The sequence below is a fragment of the Lepisma saccharinum genome, chromosome 5 (genome assembly GCF_977018435.1).
Source record: "Lepisma saccharinum chromosome 5, izLepSacc3.1, whole genome shotgun sequence".
NCBI classification, from domain to species: Eukaryota; Metazoa; Arthropoda; class Insecta; order Zygentoma; family Lepismatidae; genus Lepisma; species Lepisma saccharinum.
Window position 1 is genome coordinate 1,987,252 of NC_139233.1, and position 17,410 is coordinate 2,004,661.

At 41.3% G+C, this 17,410-nt stretch overlaps 1 protein-coding gene across 4 annotated transcripts in view; it reads left to right on the forward strand.

Annotated features, from left to right (window-relative positions):
• Positions 1-17,410, forward strand: part of LOC145987602 (uncharacterized) — a 616,185-nt gene that overhangs the window by 366,678 nt on the left and 232,097 nt on the right. The window contains exon 1 of one of the 4 annotated variants that reach the window (XM_083121966.1): positions 12,248-12,549. The exons of the other annotated variants lie outside the window; for them this stretch is intronic. Coding sequence (XP_082978092.1) covers positions 12,424-12,549 — 126 coding nt within the window. The 5' untranslated portion in view covers positions 12,248-12,423. Of the gene's footprint in view, positions 1-12,247; positions 12,550-17,410 lie in introns of those variants that run through there. 4 annotated transcript variants of the gene reach the window in all.

Below are 17,410 nucleotides of genomic sequence, written 5' to 3' on the forward strand. Positions count from 1 at the left end.
ACTGCTTCATCCGGTCTAGAATATACAATCATGGCAGTATTTTTATTATTATTATTATTAATAATAATAATTTACAATTAATCAATGAAATATTTCATTTTAAACAACCTTGTAAAATATATCAATGTGCACTTTGTATGTTAGCAAGTACTTTATTATTCTTCATTATGTTTGTTTTGAGAGTACATAGATATTTCCATTTGCGACATTATGAAAAATCCATCAAAATATGTCTGACTTTTCAATTTTTGAGACTACATACAATTAATTATTGCCAATTACAGTATATTTTGTATTTTTCAAATTCTGAAACGTGCTTAGATTATGAAGGAAATATCTGATGTAATTGAAGAATTTGACCACCTATTATAAATAAACACTATTTTTTTTTCAAAATTTTTCCAAGTAATATAATGAAATTATTAATTGTTGATTTAATTATGTAATTAATGCAAAAATGTTTACTAATTCAATCAGAGGCGTTTGGACCTATTAAACCTTCCACTTATGTACGGGCATGTGTTCAATACTCGTTTATTTTAACCTTTTGATGCTTTTCCATTAGAAGCGAGCACGACATTTTACTGATAGGAATGGAACAAGAATTATTTCATTGAAAAATCTACTTTGAATTTCGTGACTTCGAATGCCCAGACATAAAATCCTTAGAAGTAGAGGCTCTGATTATGCCGTTAGAGGTTGGACATCATTCGCTGTTGAATTAGCCCAAGTGTGCAAGAGCATTTAGCGAGCGTGTTCGTTCCCCTTGCACATCGGATCCATCGACGTATTTGCAAGATGCTCGAGGGCGCTGCGCAAGGAGCCTTTGAAATCGGTGCCAATGGCCGTTCGCGCATTTATTTTTATCTTCTGTTTATCATCGTCGTCGAAGGGGTGTATAACATTCTGGCATTGGAAAGGTGGGGAGGAAGAGCACTAAAAATTCTTGGCTCGAAACTTCAGTTGGCCACGCCAAACGTTTGACAAAGAGCTGTACAGCGCGGAAGATGGATAGCATAGAGATGACATCGTTCAACTCATTTGCTTCTTGCTAGAACTTGTGAAGAACGTATGAGGAAACATCTAGTTATGGATGTCCAAAAGAAAAGGGGGAGGGGGTGGCCTCCACGTGGAATTTATTAACTGATATTAATTTCATTTCGGTTTCAGTAATATTCCTATGCAATTATCATAATAAATATAAGGCGGATACTAAAAATTTTAGGCACAGTGGCATGCATAATTTTTACCTATCAAATTGTCCATCACCCCGTTTGTGTTACTCATAGAGAACTTCAAGAATTGAAAGCAAAACGCCAAACAAGCTACTTACAACCTCTGTTCCAACATACGTAAAAAATACATTCCTTAAAACATAGGGTGCAAGAGAAAAAAAAATAATGAAAATACTCATGGACAATTTTCCGAGAAAAACTTGTTCATCCCACTGTACAATCTAAGTTAACTTATGTGTGAAAAAATGGACTTAAAATAAAACTCCAAAGTTATTACGAACACCATTTTTCTCATTCTATCCACAGCACAGAAAAGTGAAGACATGAAAGCGCCTTCGCTGTCGAGAAACAGCTGCGTCCGGTTTTGTAAATGGATGATATTCAATGAACAACTTCCCCCACAATTCATTGCGCGAAATCGTTTTTCGCCGCCATATTTCAGGCAAACAGATGAGATCTTGCGTTGCAAACATGCCGGGTAAGCATTGTGCGTGTGGTTTTTGCCGAAGTGATCCAAGGTATATTTATCGTGATCATGTGTACATGTAAAATATCACAAATTTCTTGCTGTAAGAACGCGATCCTTAACACGTGTAAATCTGTTTGCCCGACTTCATGCTCTTTCTTCCCAGATTGCACTGCGTGATGACGTCAATTTGTTAAATTTTAGCGATATAATATTATAAATATTACGGTTCTAACAGTGTATACGAGTCCTCTCAGTGGTAGAAAACAGCCCCCCCCAAAAAAACGTTAGTATTTATCCTTTATGCTTCCCAAATGCACGGCTGTTTTTCACTCATAATACAGCTTTATAATTAATAAAAAATAACAACTTGAAATCAGAAATCCTACTTGATCCGTCACTTATTTTACTCAAAACTTCTTTAAAAACTGGGTCTCCTTTATCGCACAACACTACGGCAACTTACGTTCAGTCGTCAGAGGCCTAGCCTTACAACGTAGGCAATCCTCGTGTGATGTCTGAACGCGAAGTTGCCGTAGCGTTGTGCTATAAGGGAGACCCAAACAAAATACCATTTAACAAGTGCTTACAAAAAAAGTAACTTCATTTCCGTATCATTACACTGATTGGATACTACAACAATTCACTGGGCAGCATCGATTACTACACAAGATCCATAAAACTTGCGCGTTAGGAAATTGTATGAACTTTTACTGGGCGTTATACGGGGATTCATTCACTCATCCTTCACAATGGGAGCGAGACGATTTCAGTCGCCTTGCAACTTCACTCGCACAACTTCCTTTTCTCCGCTGCTGAGCCGGTCTCCTGAGTAACGGGACAATCTGCACAATGCTTCCTCTCGGATAATGTTTGCATCGCTTAATTGTCTCGAAATGGCCAATTTGTTCTGTTCCTGGCTAACAAGGGACTCCATTTTGCGGCTTATCTTGCTGCTGTTGGGGGATTTGGAAGCATCCCACCGCCTTTATATGTTTCCTCCTTTTTTCCGTGACTGCGTATTAGGTTTCTCCCCGACTTCATTCAGCGATCGATAAAAAAACCGGTTCGTTTCTTCCCCGGTCTTCTTGTACCACAAAAGGAGGATGCTTCCGTTCAGAAACAATGTTTCGGTGAGGTTTTTGCGGGGGGAAAGCAGGAGCGTACGCTGTCCATTTGCTTCATATTTTATTATAGCAATAAAGAAGCACATTCTGAACGATTACTGTAGTAGTAGTCCAGCCTACGCAAGAAAAGCGGTGTTAAAGATCAGAAGATAGAACAAATGCCCCGTAAACGTTCATTCGATTGGTTAGCACGTACCACGTGACGATACACCGTACTATACACCACTCCAGAACATAGTGCAGACACCAAGTTGACAGCCACAACTTATCGTTGGGTATAAACTTTATGGCTCCCGCGTAGACAAATTGTTGTCGCTCTCGCCTTTGGTGCGAATGGTCCCGGGTTCGATTCCCGGTTGGAGCTCCAAATATCTCGATGCTGACCCAGCCTCGTAACTACAATTGGAGCTACTTGAAAGCCGACGGCGAGATCTGAAGCTAGAAAGCAGCGACGATGGGACTCGATGCATTCGTCACTCAACGAAAAGACGCCTAACAGGTGCTGGTTCTAAGAGGGCTCGTGTGCCGCGGGGTGTAGTTTTATGTGAAATAGGGTAGTTGTCGTATTTTCAAAAGCCGATCTCTGCGGCGGAGCGGTCATTGCAGCCAATGGTATCTGTTTGAATTCCTGCCTGGGCATGGATTCATCAATTTCATCTTATCATCACTCATCCTCATCATTAGCCAAAATGGCAGCCTTATGTAGAAAGATCTGCTGTTTTCGAGGAGAGGTAGTGAACGCAATACCTTCCTTAGCAAGGCTGACATCTCCAACTGCCCGTGCCAGGACATTCGCATCGCTGCTCCAGATCACGCTTTCAGTTCCGAGTGGGCGTGGCAACATGTCACATGTTAGCGTGTCAAAACGCAACACATCAGATACGACAGCCTCAGCGAGTACAATCGCTTCGTAAAGGACGATTGTCAATCAATATCGACTACGCATTCAGTACATGCATGACGTCATTTTTATGCTACGTTTCGCCTGAAAAGGTTTGCTTCGCTTTCGTTTACCCGTGCAGAGGTTGGAGGCAAAAAGTGTGTTAGTATGTTTTTCAAATTTGTTTTATGTCCACATTAGGTTAATCGCAACTCGTTTAAGATCGGGTGCGTTCCACCGTTGGCGGATTTAGTGAGAGGTGCACGGGGCACATGCCCCTCCCAATAGAAAGACTAAATGTTATTTTAAGTAATGATATCGTTATATTGTTAGAACAAAGTATGGTAGAATCCTTCAATAACGCCCTGATTTTATGCTTTTCCAAACAACCAAATAATGTAAAGATTGATTGATTGATTTGCTTTATTTTACTTCGCTTTTTGTGCCACTTTTGGCTAATTAGCGAAGATGGGGATGAGTGATGATGTGATGAAATATATGAATGGACACTCACACACATCCATGCCCACGCCGGGATTCGAACCCGGGACCCCTGGCGTCGTAGCGCGATGTGCTAACCACTCCGCCACGGTGGCCGGCTAAATAATATAAAGAAATTTACCAGAAATAAATCAATAGAAACCTGAAAAAATACCCCCCAAACATGGACGTATTTGAGGTCCAGGGGGTCTGTGCCCCCTCTACCGTAAGACTTTCCAATTAAATAATGAAAATGCACTTGATTAGCATTTGTTGTTATTTGTTTCCACTGAATTTACTGGAAGGCAAGGATTAGATTGGGATCGTAGAGCTTTGAATGACAGTACCAAAGAAGATTTATGCACATTACTACTTATAATAATATGCAAAAAATCTGGAACTTTACTTTTCATCAGCTGCATCCAACATTCCTTTTTTGTTATTCGATAAATATTCAATTATTTATCTATTTGACATTAATTTCCTTCCTAGGACAGTTATTTTTATACACGCTAGATAATGAATACGTGCTGTTACCTTTCTATTCTTAAAAAGTCTGAGCCTCCCCGAGGGCGCAGTGGTAACGTCGTCGCCTTGTAATCAAGGGATCCCGGGTTCGATACCCGGTGGAGGCACATAGTGGTTCGGATCCCACTTTAAACTGTAGGTCCAATCCCAATCAGCCTTACTGCGCACAAAGTGGATTTAAAACACCAAATCAATCAATCTTACAGTCTTAATTCATGTAATAATAATACGATATTAATTAATGTAATGTACATATTAATATTATTATTTTAATATAATTATAATAATTTCATTTAAACATTAACTATTGTTATTATTATTATTGAGACTCTCAGTTCGTACGTCCCTCCCCCGAAAGGCCCAAAAATGCAAAATTGAAACGTTTTCTAGTTCTTTCAGAAGGAAAACACACTGCCATTATGTTTAACATCTTGTTGAAGGCTAGGAAAGAAAAAATGTTACTTTTAACAATGTCCTGGCCCTAAATGTATGCCAGTGGCGATAGTTGAATGAACCAGCGTATTCTTAAACGTAGTGGTGTGCTCTTATCTGCATTTCAGGCCACACTTTTCTATCATCTTCATTGTTCAGAAACACTCGACGTAGTTGAAAGCCCCCCTTCCCCTCCGTGTCGTTGCCCCACATTTGCGACACCTCGGAGGTCCCCATTACTAATCCCCTTCAGTCAACTCGAGAGAGAGAATGAAGCATGCAAAGTTTCGCTGCTCGTTGTTCATTTGTCACCGTGACCGTTTTTCTACTTCCACTTTGGACATCCGCTCTGGCGATACAAATCACTGTCCGTGTACATTTCTCCCTTCCTTTTGCAGCGTTGCCAACACCTCGCTGATTCTCCAGCCGTGGGCAGTTTGCCTCTTCCGCTGAAAGCTCTTTGTAAATGGACGCTCGAGCCTTCATGGCTATTCGTGATTTCCGTTATCTGATATGACATCTGGTGGGAATTTTTGGAAATAGTGAGAGAGTCTGCTTCGACATGTGGACTACCGTGGACGAAACAGGAAAAGTACTGGTAAAGTTTTGTACTATATTGAAGGGGCAATAGACTTTCTAGAGTAAAAATAATGAAAAACGATAAAGTAATTGAATAGGTAACAGACTTTGTATATCTGGGAAGCCATATTGCGCAGTTCGAACATTGAAAAGATGTTTAGAAAACATTGGTAAAATATATTAATTGGAATTTTGAAAAGAAAGTTTGGTAAACAAATGAGAAAAGAAGTTCAAATTAGATACCATAACCAGTGGTGTACCCAAGTGGGGGTGGTGTGGTCATAACCCCCCCCCCTTTTAGGCCCAGTATTCCTAAAAGAATAACGTTAAAGGCGGGTAATGATGGCAGTTTGAGGGCTGACTACTAAAAAAATGGTACATGGTAGCGAATGTTACACTCTTCTTCAACCTGATAAAACCAGAATAAATTGTTCACAAATGAGATTTTTTGCTGTCTTTAAGTGGAGTTACCTTACGAGACAAAACTCGAAGTGAAGAAATCCGAAATAAATGGAAGTCGAAGCAGTGGTGGAAGTAATTGAAAAATATCAGTTACAATGGAATCAACACGTTCTGAGGATGTCTGATACCCGTTGCGTCGAAAATTATTGAATTATACGCAAAATGGAGCATAAAAATTCAGACCATATCGCCGATGGCGCGGGACAGATTTGGGTACCCAGATCTGCAAGAGATAGAAGAGGAGGAGGACGATAAACGTTTAGAACACGTGATCACGAATATCAATTGTGATGCTAATGCACATACATTTATTCTAGCAGCATATTTTCTATAACTAAAATCTTTTCTCGATTCATACCCCGAACTTCTTTACACAACATTGACCTCGTACGAATACGACCCGCAAATTCAATTTCCTGCTTTCCCAACATAACATCGCAGCGCACTGACAAATGTAAACAAGCATTGCTTCATGCTGAGTTGGACTTTTAGCCACTGCTTTTAATTTCTATAGACTTACGTTTCAGAGACTGATTTCGTCTTCCACATCAGGGTAGTCGGTGATAAAGAGCCTATCAAACAAGGGCTTCGGAACATACAGGGTGTCCGAATTGAAACGCCCTAATTTCAAATGTCTGTAACTCCACATGTGTTTGATGCATCCAAATGAAATATACATTAATAAATATACACAGTCCTAAAGTTTCTGTGAGCAAAGTAGTAATTAGTACACTTAGAACAGTTGGTACATTTTAGTACATTTAGTACATTTGTACATGCGCCTCATATTACCTCACTATATTTTTTTCTGAGGGGACATGTCAAGGATATGGTGTATTTAACCAAACAGAAAACTCTGGTACTGCTTCGTGATAGGATTACATGGGACAACCAGCATGCTACAGGCAACCTAGTGGGAAATCGAGTATCGGCTAGACAAGCTGCGTGCGACTCTTGGGCGCATGTAGAAATGTACTAAATGTACCAAATGTTCTAAATGTACTAATTACTACTTTGCTACAGAAACTTTAGGACTGTGTATATTTATTAATGTATATTTCATTTGGATGCATCAAACACATGTGGAGTTACAGACAGTTGAAATTAGGGCGTTTCAATTCGGACACCCGGTAGATTGAAAGTTGGAATCATTGCATTACTTCAGAAGAATACCATTTTGAAAGTTTATAATTGAAATTCAATATACAGAGCCAATAGTATTGAAAGAATACCATTAACGATTCGCTGTGTTTTTGTCCTAAAACAATATCCTTCTGCTTTCAATTCACCTCTAGTAACTTTCTTTGTAAGCAGCTTGCTACACTGTGCACTTTGTCATATTGAGCAGCGGCAAGTGTACATCGAGATCACGAGAAAACCTTCGTGTTTCCAGGAATAACAGGAACTCGAAACTAGGAAAGGAGTAGGAGATGATAAATAACAGCCTTTGCACTTCTAGCAGCAAGCAGCATATCTTAACGTCATGGAACTCCCACCGTCTCTCTCTCTCTCTCTCTCTCTTTCTCTCCCCCTCTCTCTCTCTCTCTCTCTCTCTCTCTCTCTCTCTCTCTCTCGCTCGCTCGCTCGCAATAAACAATCGAGAGAGCTTCTCTCTAAGAAATCACGGCAGGATGGGACCATTTGTCAGGAGAGTTCCTTTTGAATAAATTCTTCTCGGCCTGACAGATTCCTTTTTCATTTCCCGCTTCTCAGAAACTTTCGTCACAAGACGAATGAAGCGACGACCTTTCAGGAATGAATTTCAGGTCTGCACGAAACATAAATTAAAATCATCGGCAAGAGACAAGACCACTTCAAAACAGAATATTTGGCATAACTGATTTTTTTTTCGAACACTGGCAATATGTCTGACATATATTTCTAGGGGTGGCCAATTCCGAATAATTTTCTATCCGAATGTCGGATACTTTTCTATCCAGATTTCAGATATCCCGATATCGATATAATTTTCTATCAGCATTTTAGATATCTGGATAAAATATATTTCTCTATCAGGATTCCAGATATCCCAATTATTATCCGAATATCCAAACTATTCGTATATCCGAATTAGCCGTTGTACTGGAAATGGATATCGGATAATTTGATATCAGTCATCCGGATATTGTGGCCATCCCTAAAATTTTCATTTATTTGCCTTTCTTTTAGTTCTTAAGGGAACGTTGTCTTCACCCCGTCGGTCATTCGCACGTGGGAGGTGTTTCGATGAGCGCGTGCTGGGAATTGTCAATGCCTCGTGCATGACGTCATACGAGCGGCTGGGGTGGAATATTGAGAGGGCTTGAGGAACAATGGGTGGGGGAAACATTTCGTTCCAGACGAAGAGGGGGCTGGGGGGGGGATGTGGCTGCGATGACGCATTGTTCTGGGCACGTGGAGGGGTTGGCCTCATCCCCCTCTCCCCCCCTCTTCCGGCTTCGCACATGCATGCATTCCCAGGTTATAAAATTTCCCTTGCACTTAGGAAGTGTTTCCATCCACGTCGCTAAAAGGTTACTGATGGTGCAAAGAACTTGAATGCTCTGGAAGTATTCTTGTACAGTCACCGGCATAAATATGGGACGCCTAGATCCTGAAATACTCGCTTCCCTGTAAGGCGCTGTGTGTGTGGCATAACTCTACGGCAATAAGTGGATTTTAATAGCAAATTTTCAATGGCAACTTCTACCACAGACAAATATATTAACCTAACCTAACCTAATACATTTGACTGTGCTCCTACTACCAAAGTAGAGTTAGGCAACACACACAACTCCTTACAAGAAATTATAACGTTTTTTCTTTGCTTTTTGCTTTTACTAGTGCGGTTTTTTATTCTGCCGTCGAACAACGTCAATAACACAAAAGGAGACTAGCAGTGAATTTTTATATTTAAGTATCTAAGTATTCATACACCACAAAATACAGTATTAATATTTATTGAAGGCCCAGGCACCTGACGTCTGTGGTTTACAAACGATTCTGGAATACACAGATCAGTCAGCTTCCGGTGTGAATTTGTTGAAATAGACCAAACTTAGTTCTTAGAGGTTATTTCACAGAGTACTTACGTCTTCGATGTAACTACTTCGGTATTTACTTCACTTGGCGATAATCACGCTGAAAGGCACTAACGTTGAACACTTAGGGGGAGTTGGGGGGAAAGCACAAATCTTGCTGATACCGAGTTCGACGTCTTCAATCTTCTAATCCTACTGTCGTTGGTTCATAATAAACATGTAGCCTCTCTTCTTTAGTAACCTTTTCTCAGGTTCTGGTAGATATACTGCACAGACCGATAGTTCACTCACAGTTTATTCTTTAGACACTATCTCTCTTTCCGGCAGAGATCATGACCATTAGTTCAATTACAGTTTTTCACAGCCCGCGAAACCAATAACCAACGTAACACGGATCCTAACCGTATCAATGCTTGACTCGGACTGTCTTCTCTGCAACGCACATCAATCGTCCCCCAGAAAAGACGTTAACTTCTCTTGCCGCCCTTTTTCCCCCAGCGAGGGCGGGTCAACTTTTATAAGGGGTGCGTCAAGATCGGTTACAGAATCTGGTATTTCAGGATCTAGGTGTCACATTTCTATTGCCGGTGACTGTACCTCTGGAGGTCACAGTTCAAATTCCTTGGTGGATAAAATCCTGACAATCCTGTAACTCCAAATGCTTTCAACGAATACCATTAAGGCGAGGGTTTGGTGGGTTTAAGCGTCTCCCATTGCTTTAGAAAATATTTTTTTCATTAAGTAGTAAAAACTGCATATCCCGGAACCTCTATAAGAAGGAAACCTGTAAATACGGAAAAAAAAGTCCCCAGAACGGACAGATTTTATACCTGAAAATGACCTGCTTAAGGCGGAAACGGAACACCATTTAAAGACCAACGAGATGTTTTTATTCTCAGTAACACGGAAATTTCTTCCTTTATTTTTTTCTGTAAGTGGAACACGCCTCTGTTGCCACTCGCTTATCGGTAACATTGTCGATATGAAAGAATGCGCTACAAAACTCATAGCTGTTACGATTCCGTTTCTTTCTTTCATCTCTTACCCTCTTTCTCCACGTTTCTTTGTCTATTTCTCCTCTGTTCTTTCGTCATCTTTCTATTCTTCTTGTTATCTCTCTTTGTTTCTTTCTTTTTTCTTCACTTTTATCTCAATTTTTCTTCACCTCTCTTATTCCATCTTTCACTCTTTCTTTCCCCTCTATGCACATCGCGCTACGACGCCAGGGGTCCCGGGTTCGAAAAGATACATAAGTACGTACTGTACGTTCTTACAATACTGTAAAAAGTGTACCAACATGTTGTGTAGTTACATAATTGTAATCTCTGATATGCTTATTGCGACTGTACCGCATTTTTATTCATGTACGTACATGCATTAGTACTCTACATTATAAGTAATGCGAAATGTAAATCTGTCTTTCCATTATTTCCTGCACCGCTCTATACTGTATTTAAAGTCAACCCTGTATAAGAAAGAAAACTGTTAAGACGGAAAATTTTGCTCGGAACCATCATGTTCCGGGATAGACAGGTTTTACTGTATCAAATAGAACCACGAACAACATCCAAACTGGACAAATCCTAATTCAAAAGAGGTCTGAACATTTTAAATAATGTTTACAGTGGACATAATTGCCTGTAATTAGTGTTAATACGTGATCATTTAAATTTCCAACCCTTATATTGAATACTTTTGAAACATGCGACTTCTGAAATTTCAAATTTTCTTCACAATCTCGTCATTGATTGATTGATTTCTTTTATTTTACTTCGCTTTTCTGCCACTTTTGGCTAATCGCGAAGATGGGGATGAAAAGTAATGAGACGCCAGAGCCTCGTCATACGTGGAAGAGAGGTTGAGACTTAGGTGCTTGCAGGAAAGTCACCCCTTTACGCCTAAGTAGCTGTTTGTTACTATCTTGGAGCAACTGGAGAGCGAACGTCTCTAATTCCTTCTATATTATGTAATAGGAGGTCATGGTTTCGCGACTCGATCGAGGCGTGATTAGACTTATTTTTTGGGCAGTAAATCTGCCATTCCCGACATGCCATGCCATGGTATTGTGTCGTGTTTAAATTACGTTATGTTTGCTTAATTTTTTTCTCGCTATATAAATAGATTCATTTACTTTTATATGTATTAAAGGGAGCTAGGTCAGTCATATAAACCTGTACTCAGTAGCGGCGATTGGGTTTCAATACTTTGGGGGAGGGGGCAATGATAGTTTACTTTTCTTGGTAGACAAGGCTTAGCATTCAGAGACCATTGTGCGGGGGCAAAAAGTGGGGGAGGGGTAATTTCCGCCACTGCCTGTACCTCATCCATTCACGGTTTTGCTACGCAGGATAAAAATTCTGACCTTTATCTGACCTTGCAATGCTACACTGCAAGTTTGGTTGCATAAGCTCAAGGCGTTGTTCTTCAGAGTATAGATTTTCCGGGTAGGGGGCGATGTTTGTACAGATGTTATATTGTATTATAGTCTCTTCTGTTTCATCGTTCTTATCATCGTGGGTAACATGCATTATTAGAAAAATCGAAAAAACTTAATCAAGAAGTAACTAATGTTAGTTTCTTTTTGTGTCTTGTGGAAACAATGTTCTTGGTGCTAAACCAACACGCACGTTCATTAAAAATAAGCCTTGCTGTCTCGTGCTTTCTTTCTGTTTGGCCTCCGGAGCGTTGCGAGCGCGAAGTGCGCTGAGGGTAGGGAACAAAAATGCACCTTTCGCCGCTGCAAGGAAGTAGATGTCGCTGGAAGCGGCGCGCGCTCGCCCACGCCCACGTTTCATTCTGAAGTGGGCTGCGCGAGCTTCGGCCTTCCGCCGCCGTCATCTCTCGCGGCGCTGCCGTCGCTCTTTTGCGCTCTGGAAACCGAAGGGGGAAACGGGTTTTTAAATGTGTTAGTGCGTGCGTGGAGGACGGCAGCGTCGCGTATCGTCGCTGGAAGCCTGCCACGGGGGGGAAATCGACGGCAACACCGCCTTTTTTTTTTTCATCTTTGACTTTTTTTTCTCTCGCGGCCCAGATGTTGTGTTGTTCCCGTCGGCAGGACGAGGCCGTCGTGAGGCTAGGGAACAGAGAGGACGTGGTCCTGCTTGGACCGGTGCAAAACTTCGAGCAGTGACCTTCGCCATGCGCGGGTCTCGAACCGCTTGACTCGCCGACATACTCCACTCACGTCCGGATAGAGCCAGTGCCCGGAGGCGCCATGCAAAGCGTGTGTTCCGCCGTCAGGGATTTCTTCAGGAGGGTCATGTGTGTGGGCGGGGACAGGAAGAGGCGAGAATCGGACGAACTGGAGGAAGAAGAGGAGGAGGAAGACGATGACGAAGCGGTAAGCGCAACTTTGTTATCCCAGGTCAAGCTTGGTGCATTACTTTCATGACTTGATAATAGATGGCGCTGGTGCAGCTCCCCATTCACTTCCCCTGTTGCTCCTCTACGACCGAGAAAAACAAGACTCGAACCGAGTACGTACGAAAGGTGAGTTTGCCGACCTCAGAGGCGGAGTGGCTATCGACGCCAGGGGTCCCGGGTTCGAATCCAGGTATGGACATGGTTATTCTTTGTGAGTGTCCATTCATCATGTTATCGTCACGATTAGTCAAGAGTGGAAGAAAAGCGAGCCTAAATAACAAATCAAGTGAAAAAAACAAATGAGAGTTTAGTTTGAGCTTTTTTGTTTTAAGTACACTTTATGTACGGATAGGCTAATCGGTACTGGACCTACAGTTTAAAGTGGGATCCGAACCACTATGTGCCTCCACCGGGTGTCGAACCCGGGACCTCTTGATTACAAGGCGATGGCGTTACCACTGCGCCATCGGGGAGGCCTGCCCTCGATTAAAAGACGGCGATGTTACCACTGCGAGGCCCATACTATACCCTCTCCTCGTACTTATCATACAAGATCATCGAACCAAACGCAGTACAGTCTAGATAAGTAATGTGTATTTTTTTAAAATTTTAGCCTATTGACCAACGAAACATTTGTAGGATTTTGAGAAGGGGACTTCTTGGCACTCCCCTGGCATCTTCCTTCCATAACCACGTCGCGGTTAACGTAATAGTACCGACAATAGACCCCAACCAGCCGACCGAGTACTTATGGGACACATGGAGGAATCGTGGAACTAATGTGAATGAGATGCGTTTGTTTGTCTCGTTGGTTTTAATGGCAGAAGGAAGATGTTTTATGGCACCCCAAGGCTCTAATGAACATCTTATCTGTGATGTAATAGCTGGCCGGTATCCTCATCAGTAGAAGTGTGAAAGTACCTTCTTTTCTGCAGCTGTGCCCAAGCAACGTCCGTCAGAGTGCAGGGGTTAATACATTAAGCGAAGACATTGCGATGGACCATGACACTCGTAGGTGCCTACGTTCTGTCAGCCTTATCTTCCCAATGTAACTAACCAATTCTCTAGCCTTTCTAAAACCGAAGCTTTATGGCTGCAGCAAAACAAGCCTTCCATCTGTCCTTATTCTGGGCAAAATCAATCCAATCTTTTCTATTGTTACCGATTTCCTTTACGTTCTCTCTCCATCTTCATCTTGGCCTTCCTACAGGTTTCCCAACAAGAATCCTGTAAACTCTTCTTTCCTCTCCCATTCGTGCCACATGGCCTGCCCACCTAAGTCTTCTTGATTCAATCATTCTAATAATATTTGGACAGGAATGCAAATTCTGTAACCTTTTTCGTTCGTCTCAATATCTCCCCAATATACACTCTTGTTAAGAAGGTTAGGAGGTGTATTAGAATAATTACCTCAGGAGGCGGGCAATTTTATATTGTCCAATAAGACAGCAAAGTGGGTATTTTAATAGTAGTTTCTATAGTTTCAATTGGTTCCGGGTTCGATACTCGGTGGAGGCAGGCACATAGTGGTTCGGATCCCACTTTAAACTGTAGGTCCAGTCCCGATTAGCTTTACTGTGCATAAAGTGGGCTTTAAACACGAAATCAACCAACTATCGCTTCAGTCCTCCTTCATGGCCGTGCGGTGTAAGGCGCTGTGCTTTGGACTGCGAGGCATGAGTTCGAGTCTGCCTGCGTTCAGTCTCTGGGTTCTCGGCCTGTGTATAGCACCGATGGCAACCCACCATCGTGAGGAAATTGGGGAGCTACGAGTGAGTAGCGTAACCCGGTCTCGGAAATCTCCTATAACGGCTGGGGGTTCGACGTGCTGACCCCACGTCACCCCATTACCGGTTGAAGATCTCCACACCTCTAGGTAGGATCGTGGGAGGGAGACTGGCAGTCGGGAGAGAGATAGGGCAAGGCCCTTCAAGGGCTGTCGAGCCACGGTTTATTTTTTTTTATTATTTATGGTTTCATATGCTTACCGAATAGGGTTTATGTGGGGTGAGAATCACCTTTGAACTTTCTTTTCTAGAAAAGAATGGGTTGTAAGGAGTGACCCTTTCTCAAGACACCCAAATGTCAATCTCACTTCTTCGAGGTACCCCCTGGACTGCTTTTTGCAGACTGACGAGGCTCTGGCGCCTGGACCCATGTCCATTACATTCCTCTGTGTGAGTTGTGTTGGTGTGCTGTCCCTTCAGCTTATCACCTTTCATCCTCATCTTCGCAATTAGCCAAAAGCTGCGGAAAGGCGAAGTAAAATAAGTCATTCATTCATTCTAGAAAAAATTGTCAGTATAATTATTTCACCTCTATTTTACTACCCGTAATGCCGTTGAAAATATTTTTTTCAGCAGCTCAATATCCTCCTCCTGTAAACCTTTCTGGGTGCGCTTATTTTAAGATGTATACATTTTGAAACCTCCCGTAACGTTCCTATAGTTACTTTCGCCGTTGCATACTTTCTACGGCCACACACACATCATCATATGAACGTCAGCTAGATTTTTTCCAGGTGTGGTGCAAGTAAGGGTAAAAACACAGTGAAGCACATCGCTCATCGCCAGAAACTCGCAGGGACAAGTTTCCAGAAATTCAAAACCATGGAGTCAGATGGGGAAAAACATGGTGGAGCCCCGCTCATCGCAAGATGTTCCCAGGATCAAACACGGTTTGATCTTGGGTTCCTTGTTTCAAGTGGAAGGTTCTGTGATTGGTCCACTCAAGGTCACTTCTCCCCTTCGTGGAAGACACCCTCCTCTTTTCCCGCTCAACGGAAAGAATGGGGACCAGTTTGAGTGGGAGAGGCTTGTTCGAGGTGCCTGTCCGACATCTGGTTCATTCATTATATCCTGACATTTTTATGGCTTGACCGGGCTCCGTTCGATGAGCAAGGGTCCTTGTGCCGCACTGTGTTTTTGGGATTTCCCCTCCCCCTCCACAGCAGTCCTGCCCTGCCCTCGGATGTCGTTCCTAGGATCACATTAGTCAGGCTTTCATTTTATCATTCGCCTCATAATAATCAACAGAAATTTCTCGGATTCAAATTAAATTAAGTGTGTGAAATAGTAACTTTATGTTGACGTTTATTTTCATATCCAAATTTTATTTCAAGTAGTCTTTCCTCAATCTCGAAAACTGACGGTCCGTGAAAAATAACTGAACTTAGATTTTGATGTAACTGGTCGAGAAAACTTGAATGGAGTGTCCAATATATAAGTTTTCCCTAGTGGATAAGTCTCAAAAAGCATTCAGTCCAAGATGGTGTCGTGATAACATCATTGCCTTGAATTTGAAAGTGTCCTGGGTTGGATACCCGTTGGAGGCACACTGTTTCAGATTTTGAACTGTAGACCCAGTCACGATTAACCTTTCTGTGCATAAAGTGCGTTTAAAAACTAACTCAAGTAAGCAAACATCCAGTTTAAAGTCAGGGGTAGGCTTTTCGCGATTTCGATATCATAATATGACCGATTCAATTCAAATTCAAAATTTTCTTTATTAAAGGGCGAGGTTCAGCCTGTGGCTGTTCTCCCACCTAACCCCGTTTGACATTTACCTAGTGTACATAAACAAAATCATAAAAAAGAGAAGAAAATACAATAAAAAATGGTTATAAGGAAAGAACAAAGATGAGATTTTAAAAAAAATCAAGACAACACGTAAAAAAGAAAGAGAGAAAAAACACATTCACGCACACACACACACACACATTAAAACACACATACTAAACATTTCTGAGCAGGACATTCACGCACGGATGTTGAGATTGATGTACATGATTATGGTAGTTTTGTGAGATACGATAGAACAACGCATACGTAAATATTACAATATAGTTGTAGATTTGTCAAGCATTGGATTGGATTTGGCGAGGCTCGTATGTAATCTAAACTGTATTGTGTAGTGTTACTCGTGGGAGCTTGAACAGAGATATTGTTCATCTAACAGAAAATTCCTTAGGTTATTCGTAAATTTGTTAGGACTGGGGAGGGAGGTAATGGAGGGCGGAAGTTCATTCCACGTTTTTGTTAACAAAGGGAAATTAACTTGAAAAATATGAATGTAGAGTGAAAATCTAAGCTTTGGGAGGCTCAGAAATAAGCGTTGAATGTCTGTTTTTCAAAACGGAGCATGTTTTCTTTTTGAAGTACACTATGTACATTTAAGTTTCACTTCCATACAAAGATTATATTTCATTATAGAGGATCGTTGCATCACCTTTGGTTCTCGAGTATATTACCGACGTATATGCAGCACATAAAGAAAACTCTACACATAAGAAAATATGTATTTCTACTTTAAAAATATACAATTACTGTAGACAAACTGTGATCAGTTTATAAGAAATTAAAGAACGAAAGCATCCTTGTCATTGTTACAATGTGCCCCACCATGAGGGTTGGTTATTATAACTAGTGATAGGAAGTTCATGAAGAATCATCTTCTTTTCTAAACCCGATGCATTTTTCTTCAGTTAGAACCAAGAAACATTGTTTTTGTTTTGCATTTTTTTTTCCATTTTTGGTTTTAGGTCGTAATTTTTTGCTGTTCTTTTTTATCCTTCCCTGTTGTTTCGTGGATTCTGTGTGCATTTGTTAACATAACTTATATTTTTAAATTTCTCTTTGCAAGTTCGCCATTAGTTGAATATCAATGCAGAAGCACAATATTATTTTTAACTGAATTTGTTTGGCAATGGTTTAATTGTGGTAGATTTATTTCTCCTGCAGCAAACTTCAAATACTTCGAGTGCTGACCACTGTTGTCGCTTTAATCTGTGGGTTTAAGGTAAAGTCAATCGCAACAGGAAAAAAAAGAATAATCTGATG